This window comes from Myotis yumanensis, unplaced genomic scaffold, assembly GCF_028538775.1.
Source record: "Myotis yumanensis isolate MYYU_CA2020_CCGP unplaced genomic scaffold, mMyoYum1.0.hap1 SCAF_5, whole genome shotgun sequence".
NCBI lineage: Eukaryota > Metazoa > Chordata > Mammalia > Chiroptera > Vespertilionidae > Myotis > Myotis yumanensis.
The window spans coordinates 15,836,968-15,851,158 of NW_027223756.1; the positions used below are offsets into that span (position 1 = coordinate 15,836,968).

At 42.3% G+C, this 14,191-nt stretch overlaps 1 protein-coding gene across 2 annotated transcripts; it reads right to left on the bottom strand.

The window, feature by feature from the left end:
• Positions 1 to 647: 647 nt before the first annotated feature.
• THG1L (tRNA-histidine guanylyltransferase 1 like) lies at positions 648 to 8,778 on the bottom strand. 2 transcript variants are annotated; one of them, XM_070417094.1, is made up of 6 exons: positions 8,551 to 8,778; positions 7,191 to 7,367; positions 5,950 to 6,119; positions 4,877 to 4,965; positions 3,539 to 3,646; positions 648 to 2,290 (listed from the first exon to the last, which is right to left on the bottom strand). In XM_070417094.1, the coding sequence occupies exons 1-6, from the start codon at positions 8,739 to 8,741 to the stop codon at positions 2,129 to 2,131; spliced, it is 897 nt and encodes a 298-aa protein (XP_070273195.1). In that variant the 5' UTR covers positions 8,742 to 8,778; the 3' UTR covers positions 648 to 2,128. The 2 variants fall into 2 exon arrangements, with proteins under 2 accessions (XP_070273195.1, XP_070273196.1); XM_070417095.1 differs by lacking the exon at positions 8,551 to 8,778 and having other exon boundaries at positions 5,950 to 6,024; positions 7,191 to 7,347.
• Between the last annotated feature and the right edge of the window lie 5,413 nt (positions 8,779 to 14,191).

Consider the following 14,191-nt stretch of genomic DNA (forward strand, 5'->3'; position numbering starts at 1 on the left):
AATGCATACAACACCCATCAAGCATGGCGCTTCCACGTAATAGCACTATAGACTTAGTTAGGGTATGAGTATTAAACCTAATATATTCATTTGTTCAAAACCTTGTGCCAAAAAATAAATCTCAAATCTGCAAACTGCTGGCAATTCAAGGAACAAATGCTTGTCTCCTTTACCTTATAACAAAATCAAGTGATAGCCTTTGTAGTATTACATAGCACATTTCTTCAGATGGTTTTGTCTTTAAAACTTATATTTTAATGCCTATATATTTATTTTGATATGAAATGCTATAAATTTACCACTTACATTTCCCAACTAAGAGCTACATTATCTTGCTGCCTCATTTGGCCTGTCACAGTGTACCTGTGGCCCAAAATGCAGCATATCAATGACCAGACACCACAAGCTTTTGGGATTATAAAGCAGATTACTGAACCCCAAATTTTGGGGGGGGAGGTGAAAGGAGGGAATATGGAATTGGCATTTTAAACAAGCATTTCAAGTAAATATTTGCATCCATTGTCTGTAAACCACTGCTGTGATGAAAGGTATTGTGTATTCCGGCTTATGTAGATACACAAACACATACAAAATTTGGATTCATACACTGCATTTGTATGAGAAAAATAAATGAAAATTTAGGCCAAAAGAGTTGAACCCTTTATTTTTCTTCTCAACGAGATTTTATCAATTACTAAACATCTCCTATTCCTCTGGAGAACAGGAAGGGAAAACATGGAGTTGACAGATGGGGTATCAATTGCTGAGAGATGAGACCAGCCGTCACTCTTTCAAAAATACATTTTCTTCTTGGCTGTAAATTCTGCAATGCGGGACTAGGCACTGAGACATGGGCTGCCTCTTAATTCTTAATAGAGCCAAATGACTTTCCTCTAAAATATGAAATGAGGACAAGAGGCAATGTGATTTCTACCACCTGTCCGCACTACCTCCCCCTTTTCAGAGGCCAAGAGCTTGGCAATGAAATTACTGCTGCAGCTCTCTGGGCACCTCACCCAACCAACTCTACAGGCCATCAGCAGGTGGAGCTATTAGGACTCCTTTGACACCTGCCACCTGAACCCCAGAGTGTTGACCCCTCTGCTCTCCAACTCCAATGTCATTGTTCTGATTATACAGAGGCTGAGAATCTTTTTCAGATAGTCCAACTGGTGACAAGGTGACTTTTAAGTATCTAAAGAACATGGAGTGAATGTTTCTCCTCCTTTGTTCACTCATTCTCACACATTTTCTTTCTCTCAAATATACACATAACTAGAGGCCCAGTGCATGAAATTCGTGCGGCTGCCTGCTGCCACTCAGGGGGAAGGGCCACAGGTGGTTGGCTGGCCAGCCCCACCCCCTGGTTGAACTTGTGGTCCAACCTGCGGTTGAACACCCAGTAGAGGGGACCATTTGCATATCAGGCTTTTAATATATAGGATTCTTAGAAAGAGAGCATTGGTCTGGCAAATAATGCCCCTGGCAAGATGATGATCATGCTAATTAACTCTATAAAATCAATCTACAAATGTCTAAGAAGAACATCCAATCTACTCATTTGTTCAGACAAGGTTGCCAACTTGGAGACTGACACAGAGCCCTGAGCTTTCCCTGGAATTCTTCAATTCAGAATCATACTGCAGGCATCAAGCTATATTTATCTCCAGGTCTGCCAAAGATGAATGCAAGTAGATGGGTGGGAAAGGTGAGATTTAAGGTCACTGGATTCTCTAGTTAGGAATAGGTGCGCAAAAATAACCTTTGGGCTCATCTTCTATCTTAGATGAAAAGAGTTTGGCAGGTTTTGTAAAACTTAATGCCACAACCTAAAAATGATCCATTCTGTAAGGCATAAAATAATTCTCACTGTATAAAAATAGTATCACAATTTTTTTAAAATGCACTTCTATCAAAGGAACCATGTTCCAACATTGCAAAAAAGGTGTTCCACTTAAAGCAGAACAAGATACCACACCCATCCATGCCTTCCTTCCCTGTTCCCCTCCCAACCAGTCATGCCACCCCTGGGACACTGTTCTGGGTGGTAGGAATGCTTGGGCCACCTAAGGCCAGAAGACTTGGAGGCCTTCCATAGTTAAGCACAGCAGGACACAAAAGCAAAGGGTCAGCTGTCTTCATCTAGGATCTCTGAGTGTTCCTTCCAGAAAGCATCCCCGATGATATCACAGTGCAAGGGCACTGGCTTCGTCCTGGTTCGGGTCACTGCCATCTTTTTCCCCTCCATTTCTGCTGGCAGTTTAACTTCTTTTGTCGTAACTTCATCCACCTACAGGTTAAGTAAAAATATTGACATCGTTAACTTGAGAGTGGATTTGGGAGAGAAGGGGGAGATGTGAGGGAGGTTTATTTTTTACTTTATATACTAAGACATTTATCAGACCACACACAAATATCTCAACATACGTGAATTTCTTTACAATTAAAAATACTTTTAAAAAGAATCATTTTGCTATATTCTAAAAGAACATCTTAGGCATAAAGGAGATTTCTTGTTCCTTGTTAGCAAAAACTATAGAATTAGTGGTATTTTTTTCTCTTCCATCTGCATTAGGAAATATCCAAGTTTGTGCCAAAGATTAAATGTGCTTTAAAAATACTAATAAAAGAGCTGAAGTTGCTAATGGAATGACCAGCTCTCAAAGTTCCCCTTAATACTTAAAAACATTTCAGAAAAACTACTTTGGATGGAAGGAAATAAACTTAGAGAAGTCATTATGCCCAGGGGCTGGTATGAGAGAAAATATTGGTATAATTAAGGACTTAGGTAAGTGTACACTCATTACAAAATATTAAGGGGTATGAATGTCTGGGGAATCTCATGAATATTCTGCAAGTGTCAGAACCCTCATATCAACATCTCTTTGGGCAGCAGTTCTCAACCTGTGGGTCGCAACCCCTTTGGCGGTCGAACGACCCTTTCACAGGGATCGCCTAAGACCATCCTGCATATCAGATATTTACATTACGATTCATAACAGTAGCAACATTACAGTTATGAAGTAGCAACGAAAATAATTTTATGGTTGGGTCACAACATGAGGAACTGCATTTAAAGGGCCAGAAGATTGAGAACCACTGTCTTAGGGCCTCATATTGCAGTTGTCACAGGATGGATGGATCATTTGATGGTCTTATCCAGTTTGGGAGAACATACTTTTAAATGTTCTATGAATGCAAAAATCCTCATACCTGTTCTATCACCCTTTAACAGGGTTTTACTTTATTTCAGGAGAGCTTATGACACAGAAAAATAAGTGTAACATCTCTAAAATTCTGTGTTTCTACTCATAAGGGAGATTCAAAATCACTGACAAACTGATACAGGGAGCATGGACTGAAAAAAAAAAAAGGCATTGAAATAGGAACCTATAGCATCTCGTTTTGGAAAGGATCTAACTCGTGTTAGCAACTGCAGTCACACCAGCATACTGGTAGCAGGCGAGACACACTTGGGATGGGCACAAACTCTCTTCTTTCCTGACCTCCATTTTTTCTTAGGAAACAACAGCATTACCTTTTGCCATATCAACACAGTCCCTTTCCTATACAGCAGCGGCTCATTATTGTAGTTGATGTTGAATTCAGAATACAAAATCTCATTCTTGTCTGCTGCAAGAGTTCCCTGAGAAAATAAAAACAGATATACAAAGCTTTGTATGTCTTATCTCTCCCCTAACCTTACCAGTCCACCCTCTACCTAAACTTCCACAAACAAATCAAGTGGAAGTGTTTTAGCAAACATACTTTGATACTAAAAATATTGCACAATTTCAAATCTTTAGGTGTGAAATTCATAAAATTCTCTTCTGCTAACCATTTGCTATATCCCTGAAACTAATACCAAATAATATTGAATGTAAAAACGAATTCTCTTCTGCAGCAAACAACGGCTTCACAAGTCATGAGTGTGATGGGGTGACAGGAATTAATAGTGAGACCACCTCTTCTGTACTAGATACTTTACTAGTATGTATACATTCTTATTTGACCTGAAAACCATCTCCATTTTAGAGATGAGAACTCTGAAGCTTAGAATGTTTATATAAATTGCCCAAGACTATAGTTTGCTCTTATCTATCTAGTACCAAAACCTAAAGTAGGCTCTTCCAAAGTAGAGAGACCTATTCCTATTCCTATTATTGCTATATATAAATCTTCATCATCGTTAGTAATGACAAGCATTTACTGAATAATTATAAAGTACTAGGCATTGTATTGAGTTGTTATAACACATCATCTCATTTCAGAGTTAATCATCCTACAAGTAGCACGGTCATCTAATAATAAAAGCCAGTGTTTATTAAGTACTTACAATGTGCTCTGTGTTATCCTGGTTTACATGTGTCATGCCACTTAATTCTCAATGTAAACCTATGAGGTAGGAACTATCACTTTCCCTATTTTACCTGTAAAAAACTAGGCCGAGAGGATAAAATGAAACAGGAGACTGATCTAAGTATGATTATTTGACTCCTGAAGCCTAGACTCTTTACCTGAGAAACTACAGGTGCCCAGCAGGGAATGGCAATGAGGCAACAGGCCAGATGGGACTGACAGAAAAAGAGCACATGCCCTGTCGAGAGAGGGCAGCCAACACTCAGTTGCAGCCAAGCATTACCATGTGGGAATGCAGACCCAATGTCACTGATCGCATTTTCCAGCTGAGGACACTGAGGCTCGGGAGAAGTAGCAGCGTCACAGACCCAGCCAGCAAGCAGCAGAGTTGCTACTAATGTGATTTTTATATGCTCTCAAAACAGAGCTGTAGAGAGCTGGAGAAGAATGCAAAATATCATGGGAGAGCCTACAGAAAACTGTCTCATTCGGCATTAATGCAGTAAGATCTCTATACCTGTAATCTCCCTTGAGCTTGTGCTGGTGTTAGTCCAGACTGCTGTACGAGTGCCCAGAAAACTGTGTTATAAAGATTATTGATATGACCTGTGAGGAGAACAAAGTAGCACTGTTTATACATACATAATCTTTATTCAGTATTCAGCTTCAAAGAATACTAGAACCCCACCTCTCTCCTCTTTAACGTAAAGAAATCTCAGATATATGTAGTGACCTGCCCAAAACCATACATGGGAAACATGGGGGGAAGCAGGCAACCAGAAACAAACTTATTTCTTAACAGTTTTTTGTTCTGTCATTTCAGTTATGCTTTATTTTATACACATCTGTTAACTTGTGCACCAAGCTCAGGAATACTTTCGAAGTTATGTGATTCATATTATTCCTACCTCTTTTCCAGTTCTGACAAAATCAAGATATACCAAATGAAAAAAAATCTCACAAACATTTCATCATAGTCATGCAAGGCAGGAGTCACAACTCAAACCCACTAAGTATGTCACCCCTTCCCTACCTCAGGGAACAGGGAATGGTAGACCGAGGCACACTGGCGTGTGTGTGTGCGTGTGTGTGTGTGTAAAGGCAGCCCTGTACAGGTTCTGTCCACTACTGTGTGGGAATACAGACTTAGTACTGCCAAATCTTCTGATTTTAAAAAAGCTGGAAATTGGGGGTATTGACATGAAATCTCCCAATTTTTCAATTACTTTCAACTAATTTAAAATTTTTTGAGTCTTGGCTGGTGTGGCTCAGTTGATTGAACATTGTCCTGTGCACCAAAAGGTCACCAGTTCGATTCCCTTTCAGAGCACATGCTCAGGTCGTGGGTTCAGCCCCTGGTCGGGGTGCATATGGGAGGCAACCGATTGATGTTTCTCTCTCTCTCCCTCTTGCTCTCTGGATCTTCCTCTCTCTCTCTAAAAAATCAATTAAAAACATGCTAAAAAATGTTTTTTGAAATATTTTATTCCAAACAAAATACATGTGAGCCAAACCTGTACCATATCACCCGCCACCTCTAAAGTATCGAGTTGGTGGTTTAATTACATCTGCTTAATTCCTTTCACTTACAATCTGCTTGCCGCCAACTGAGGTAGTCCTTTAAGGTCTGGTTGTTAGGATACACCACAACTCTTCCATCAAAGCCTGGGGGATACAGAAGGGGCTGGTCTTCAAAGTAATCCCGCCAATAAAACACGTAGCTGGAGGCGAACTGGGAGGCCACATGAGTCATGAACTTACTTCCAAGTGTAAGGCACGGTGGGTGGAGCAAGAAAAGAGAAAAGACATGTTGTTAACTCAACACTGTGATAGGGCCTGTGGGTGCAACAGAGAGATTACACAAACTGGCCAGCAAACCTAGAGATAAAACATGTTGGGACAAGAAAAACTATTTTAATATTTCAGTTACATATTTGAAATGTAGCCTGCCTCTCCTTCTAGTCCTTTAAGTAATTTACTAATACCAACATTTTTTTCTGTAGGATGTAATGTGAATTTATGGTTCAAGAGTTGTTTTTTTAAGTCTTGAAAAGAGAGGAACCATTGTTTTAAAAACACGCCAATTTATTATATGAGTTGTTTCCTGTAAGAGTATCAAAATACTCAAATATGAGATTTGTCTATTTTGTACTGAAATTCTCCTTCATTAATGGTTTAAGCAACACTGCAATGCCTGTATAAGTGTCTGTCACTGACTAAAGCCAGCCTATGAATCACTAATATTCCATGGTCTATTTTTCTAGTCTTAAATGTTCAATGCCAACTCAATCTAGAGCAGTGGTTCTCAACCTTCCTAATGCCGCGACCCTTTAATACAGTTCCTCATGTTGTGGTGACCCCCAACCATAAAATGATTTTCGTTGCTACTTCATAACTGTAATTTTGCTAGTGTTATGAATCATAATGTAAATGTCTGATTTGCAGGATGTATTTTCATTGTTACAAATTGAACATAATTAAAGCATACTGATTAATCACAAAAACAATATGTAATTATATATGTGTTTTCCGATGGTCTTAGGTGACCCCTGTGAAAGGGTTGTTCGATTCCCAAAGGAGTTTCGACCCACACATTGAGAACCGCTGGTCTAGAGGATAAAGTGATGGGGAATGGAGTGGAAAGAATCAGATGAAGAGGGATATGGAATGCTCAGATATCCGATGAAGTACAACAGTCCAAACAGAAATATACAAACATTCTGCAATTGCAAATACTGCAGACATATTGTGGTCTGTGAGTCTGTGTTTAAGAAAAGCAGAAACCAGATGCTGATAAGAAATGTTCTGATGGAGCTGGACTATGGAATTACCTGGCTCTTCTTTTAAACCAATTGCTTTTCCGCTTGAACACAAAGCTGTACTCATCACTCTGTCCATATGCAATCACAATATCCTCCAGTTCTTCCATTACAGTCTGGGCACATTTGGTCATTAGGTGGAGAGCACGGATGTCATTAGGTTTTGCAAAGCTGTGCTTCTCAGAAAACCTTCATAAAAGAAAGAGAAGAGGGAAAGGGACATGAATGTAAGAGAGCTTGTCATTAACACTAAGGATCAAAGAGACTGTTCAAAGAGGAAGGTACTGAAATAGTACTGTGAGTCCAAACATTCCACTAGCCACAGCCTAATCAATTCCCTTAAGATTTCAGGTTTTTCTTGTCGTGAGCAATGGAGAAAAGGGGACATAACTGCTAAGCCTCAATTCCCTTTTCTATAAAACTAGAGGCCCAGTGCACAAAATTCAAGCGTGGGTAGGGTCCCTAGGCCTGGCCGGCGATCAGGGTCGATCTGTGGGGCAACTGGTGGGGTGATCGGGGCCCCCAGTGGCACCCGCCTTGCCCGCTTGCCAGCCCTGCCCCCGCCGCCACCTCCCTCTGTGGGGCAACCGGCAGGGTGATTCCCCACGCCCCCCCCCCCTCCCTGCCCCCCATGGCACCTGTCTTGGCTGGCCTGGGGCCTGGGGGCAGCTCCTGTGTTGAGTGTCTGGCCCCTGGTGGTCAGTGCGCATCATAGCAACCAGTAGTTCCACCAGTTGTTCTGCCTTTGGTCGACTTGCTTATTAGGCTTTTATTATATAGGATGGGGATATCTTTACTTAACACAATTGTCCTGACGATTAGGGGAAGATAACAAATGTAATTATGCCTGGCTCCCTAGAAGTGTTCAATAAATGTTATAATCATTATTAAAATAGCACTTTAAAAAGTTGACTTGTTATATTTCTGCCTTTTTTCTGACTTTACTTCCTCCTGAGCCCAGACCATGTGGCCTGTTACTGACAGTGAAAGAACATACTGTAAGAGCTGCCCACAGCAAGGCCTAAATGGGCCTCAGAACAGTCAGCACTCTTAACAAAATAGCTGGGCAATTGGCCGAAGAGCTAAAGTACTGTGCCCGAGAGTGACTTTTTCCCACAAGGTCCTTACCAACAGGTCTATGCTCGCATAAAACCCAGCCCGGCTTCTAACCCGGGAGCACCCAGTCCCACTGAACTACTCAGAGACCTTGCTTCCAAGCTCGCCTTAGCCCGCACATGGAACGATGCTCAAAGCCGCGAGCTCATTGGCTGCCGCGTTACCTCGGTAACAATGAGCAGGCGCCCGCGATCGCTGGTGTAGGATTTACCCGGAAGCGCCGACGGGCCCGCGGCCCAGAGCTGCGCTCACTCACCGATGGAAATTCCTGCCATCCAGCCGCACCACCACCCAGCAGTGGGGCAGGCAGGTGTCGTCAGTCTCGAAGTCCCGCACGTACTCGAACTTGCTCTTTGCCATGGTCACCCCCAATTTCAGGCACCGTTTCAGAGTGACGGAAGTGGAAGCCAGGCAATCGCGAACCTTCACGTTACAAGAAACCCACATTCCCGCCTCCACCCCGCCACACGGAGGGTGAAAAACCGGAGAGCCCCGCCCCGGAAGTCCCATGTCTCTTTGTGTGTGGCCGCTCTAGCCCTAGTGGAGGTCGGCATCTTTCTCGCCTCTCCTTGTAGTCCTAAAACCACTTCCGGACCTGGAAGGAGGGTTTCAGCCTTCCCTTTGCGAGACCCAGCGTGGCGGGCTTTTCTCCCATCCCACAGCAAATCACTCTGACGAAGTTTATAAAAATTTCCATCTAAGTTTAAAGTTTTGTGTGTTTTTTCTTTCTAAATAGTATTTATTTTATTTGTTGTACAAAATGTAAAATATAGAGAAAAATATAATTAAGAAAATTAATACTTTCTATCTTCCCTCCCCATGGCAAAGTGTGGAGCTTCCTTCCAGTCTCTTTTTCTCTTTGTACGTTTACACAGGGAACACACAAAATTGTAATTAAAAATAGTGACAATGAGCCCTGACCGGTTTGGCTCAGTGGATAGAGCATCGGCCTGCGGACTGAAGGGTCCTAGGTTCTATTCCAGTCAAGGGCATGTACCTTGGTTTCGGGCACATCCCCAGTGGGGGTGGGGGGGTGGGGGGGTACAGGCGGCAGCTGGTTGATGTTTTTCTCTCATCCATGTTTCTAACTATCGCTCTCCCTTCCTCTGTAAAAAATCAAAAAAATATATTTTTAAAAATAGTGACAATGAAACACTATTATTTGTATTTTGTTTTTTAATTTATATAGCTCTTTTGAATTCATTACTTACATTATTGTTTTTATCCTCAAGAAAATTATTCATACAATATAAAAGGATACTAGTATGGTGAAAAGTCTCTTGCTAATTCCTAACTCCCTACTTTTAGGTAATTACTTTTACCAGTTTCTTGTATATCCATCCAGGGAAAGATATAGATAGATGATCTAGATGAGCACATATTATATATAACTAAAATTTATAATAATAAAAGCATAATATGCTAATTAGACCAGACAGCCAAATGACCTTCCGGACATCCTTCCGGATGAGCTCCTAGATGTCCTTAAGGATGACCTTTCAGATGAGGCCGGGGCTGCAAGGGCTGAGCCCCTTGCACGAATTTTGTGTACGGGGCCTCTAGTATATACACTGAGTGACCAGATTATTATGACCACCCCATCAGTACGTCGTTGGGCCACCTTTTGCCTTCAATACTGCGGCGATTCTTCTTGGCATTAACTCCACAAGATGTTGAAAGGTGATGTGAGGAATCTGACACCATGCCTGATGAATAGCACTGTCCAGTTCTGTGAGATTTGATGGTTGTGGAACCAGCTACCTGATGGCTCTTTTAACTTCGTCCCACAAATGCTCAATTGGATTGAGATCTGGTAATTGTGGGGGCCACCTAAGCAAGGTAAAGTCTCCCTCATGTTCTTTTTATTTTATTAAAAAATATATTTTATTGATTTTTTACAGAGAGGAAGGGAGAAGGATAGGGAGTTAGAAACATTGATGAGCGAGAAAACATCAATCAGCTGCCTCCTGCACACCCCCTACTGGGGATGTGCCCGCAACCACGGTACATGCCCTTGGCCGGAATGTGAACCTTCAGTCCACAGGCCGACGCTCTATCCACTGAGGCAAAACAGTCAGGGCCTCCCTCATGTTCTTGAAACCACTCCTGCACAACATGAGCACCGTGGCATGGCACATTGTCTTGTTGGAAGAAGCCATCTCCATTGGGATATGCCATCAACATGATAGGATGAACTTGATCAGCAACGATACTTAGGTATGTTGTGCTATTCAGATGTTGTTCCACACGAATTAAAGGGCCCAAATCATGCCAGGAAAACATGCCCCACACCATAACACTGCCCCCACCAGCTTGAAGGGTTGTATTCATGCATGTGGGGTGCATGCTTTCATGCTGTTTCTGCCAAATTCTCACTCTGCCATCTGCATGATGCAACTGGAAACGTGATTCATTGGACCACATGACTTTTTTCCAATGCTCAACTGTCCAATCCTTGTGTTCCTGTGCGAATTGGAGACGTTTTATCTTGATAACTGCATACAGCAAAGGTGTTCGAACAGGCTTTCGGCTTCATATCCCATACGATGCAGTGTACGGCTAGTTTGCCTACAAACATCAGGTGGTCATAATAATCTGGCCATTCAGTGTATATGTCAAAGCAACAGGATTACTTCCTTCCCTTCCCATACGTCTTCTACCACCTCCAGCACCCACTCTGCCCCAGAACAAGTAATGACAGGTTGAGAGAGCCTTCAAGAGCAGGCAAGGAGGGAGGACTGCTTCCTCACTTGCCAGTTGGGAAGCTGCAGAGTTTCCTGGTGCTGCCACTGTAGGAGGGAAAGAGAGTCACCGGAAGATCCTGATAGGCATCATCTCTCCTGTTTCCTTCAAGTTTGGGGGTGTATGTGAATGTAGAGACCACTGACTACATCACACTTGGAGGTTTCTGGAGCAATCTAAGCCAGTAGATGAGAAGGAGCAGCAATGTGATGTGCTGAGCAAAGGATAGAGATACCTCACTGCAGTTTTCCCCAGCCTTTGAGGCCGGGAAGAGATCATCACCATTAGTCCCATAAAAAGGAGCTCAGAGGTTACAGGAGGAGGCAGAAGCCGGGAGCTGCCTATGAAGTCACCCCTCCTGAAGAGGGTTTTGAGACAGAGCTGGAAGAGCCAAAAGGAGCCACTCCTCTTCAAGGGATCCAAGGAGGATCAGCTGATGCTAAGAATGGCCTCAACACAACCACACACCATGCCAAAGCAGGAAGAGAGATGATGTTCCACCACCAGGTTGAAGGACAATTACATAAGGAGGACTCTGCCTCCCTTACACCCCCGTCCACCCCTTAATGGAACAGGAATTAAGCCTTGAAAAGAGAAGGATGACTTCAGAACCAGACCATGTCTGCCACCTCCATTCCAGGTTGTTGGAATCCAGGCAAAGTAAAAGAGCAGACCCAGGGCCTCCACTCCAAGTCACTTTAGTAATAAGCCTGGCCTGTGCTGGGGCCAGGGAGGGAGTAACGATGCTTGTCACAAGAATACAAATAGTGTATGATTCTGGATACTCAATGAAGTGCTTAGAGTAGTCAAACCCATAAAGTAGAATGATGGTTGCTAGTGGGTAAGGGTAGTAGGTAAGGGTGAATTGTTGTTTAATGGGTGTAGAATTTCAATTCTGTAAAAGATGAAGATTTTTAGAGATTGGTTGCACAACAATATGAATGTACTTTACACTACTGAACTGTACAATTAAAATTATTAAGATGGTAAATTATATGTTATATGTATTTTATAATCAAAAACAAAAAGATCCCACATACAACAGATATTTATGACCTATCTGGACATTGGCCTCTAGTTTTTAAAAACTTCTATTACTTAGGAGATCACTTACCCACTGAGGCTGACAGAAAGAAAAGTAAGTATCTTTCTTTGGTATGGAAGTCATATTTCAGTTTGCCCTGATGCTGACTCATTTTATTTGAACTAAGAGCTGCATTACGTAAATGAAATTAATGGTGGAAGGGATAAGAAGAGGGAATAATTTGACTCTAAAATCTCCCTCCCCACTTTAATCAAATTTCTGGCTGGAAGTAATGTACAGTATTGCTTCCAGGAATGGACTGCCTAGTTCTGGCATGGTTTTGAAGTTGTAGTTTTGCCTGCCCAGCATCCCTTTTCTGACTTCTGGCAATGGCACCCCAACTGTCCTTTCCCTACCCTCAGATCATTTGGTTTATGTGGGATAAATTCATCTCACCTTTGCTCTAAGGTGAGCACATGGCCAGGACCACTGTGTGTCTCAGTGTGAATTATAAAAAGCCCCCCCCCCCTCTCCCGAAGACATAGTCATGCACCAAAGAATTGGTAAGTATGCCCTGCACTGGATTTCAGTCCCTGCTTTATCCTCTTTGCATTGGAAGCTTGCACAAACAATGGTGGCCTCCCAATAACTGAGACTTGGCCAGTCCATTTCAGAGATATGCACCTGATCCAAGCCAGGTCAATGAGATAGTCTGGCACTCTGCAAGACTGGGGAAAACAGTCTCTCTTCTGTTAGAATTGCTACACTGGTGGCCACCTGGCCTTCAAGGGGGGAAGATTTGGGCTATGCAAAGAAAAATATCTGAGAGATTCAGAAAAATATTTCTGATGACACTGAGCATTGGCCTGGAGCCAGCACTACTCCTGGACTCCTACAAGTTCCAGGAGGGCAGGGACCTCACTTAATATTTTTCAAAGCTGTATAGACAGCACTGTGTAGAACAGTGCCTAGGACAATGAGCAATCAAATAATATTACTTGAGAGATTTTGACAATAAATTCCTTTTTTTTTTTGTTTATGAAATTGGGTCTTTAGAAGTCTCAATTCATTGGAGTAAAAGTAAATAATAACTTCATTTTTCTCCATAACTGCTATCTCATAGGTTCTCCTTTCTTGCTGGTTAGCAATTCTCATAAAGCAGTGGTTTTCAACCTTCCTAATGCCGCGACCCTTTAATACAGTTCCTCATGTTGTGGTGACCCCCAACTTCATTGTTACAAATTGAACATAATTAAAGCATAGTGATTAATCACAAAAACAGTATGTAGTTATATATGTTTTCCGATGGTCTTAGGTGATCCCTGTGAAAGGGTTGTTCGATCCCCAAAGGGGTTGCGACCCACAGGTTGAGAACCGCTGTCATAAAGACTCTTGGCCAGCTCTAGCCAGTTTGGCTCAGTGGATAGAGCATCGACCTGCAGACTGTTGGGTCCAAGGTTCGACTCCTGTCAAGGGCACGTACTTGGTTGCAGGCTCCTTCCTAGCACAGGCCCTGGTTGGGGCTTGTGCAGGAGGCAACCAATCGATGTGTTTCTCTCACAACGATATTTCTCTGTCTTTCCCTCTCTCTTCCACTGTCTCTGAAAATCAATGGAAAAAAATATCCTCGGATGTGGATGAAAAAAAGAAAAAAGTAAAGAATCTTGGCCAGAACCCATAACTTCCCAGTTAGCAAAATGTTAGTCAGGAACACTGTGCTCCCCCAATGCAGGCACCTTTCTCCACCTCAGTCCTATTCCTGCCTGTATCAATTCAGAGTAGGAAGGTGATTTAGATAGCAGATCCAGTTTTGGGTTTTTAAATAAGTCTTTCAGGGGGCAGCTGACCCAAACTTGTAGGGGCTCTTCAAACTTAGAAGTGGGCTACTTCACATCTTATGTTCTCAGTCTGGGGCCTTAGGTATAATTTCAAAACACGAGGAAAAATCCCACTCAACACCTTGTGTATCAGGTTGGAGTTGGATCAAAAAGCAATTCATATAGATGATATGAACTTGAAATTTTGGATAAATTCAGGAATGTGAGTAATATATGCAAGGTATACTGAGGGACATATGAACACCCACAAAGAGATGGAAAATTAATCTGTGAAGGGTAACTGAAAGTGAAGA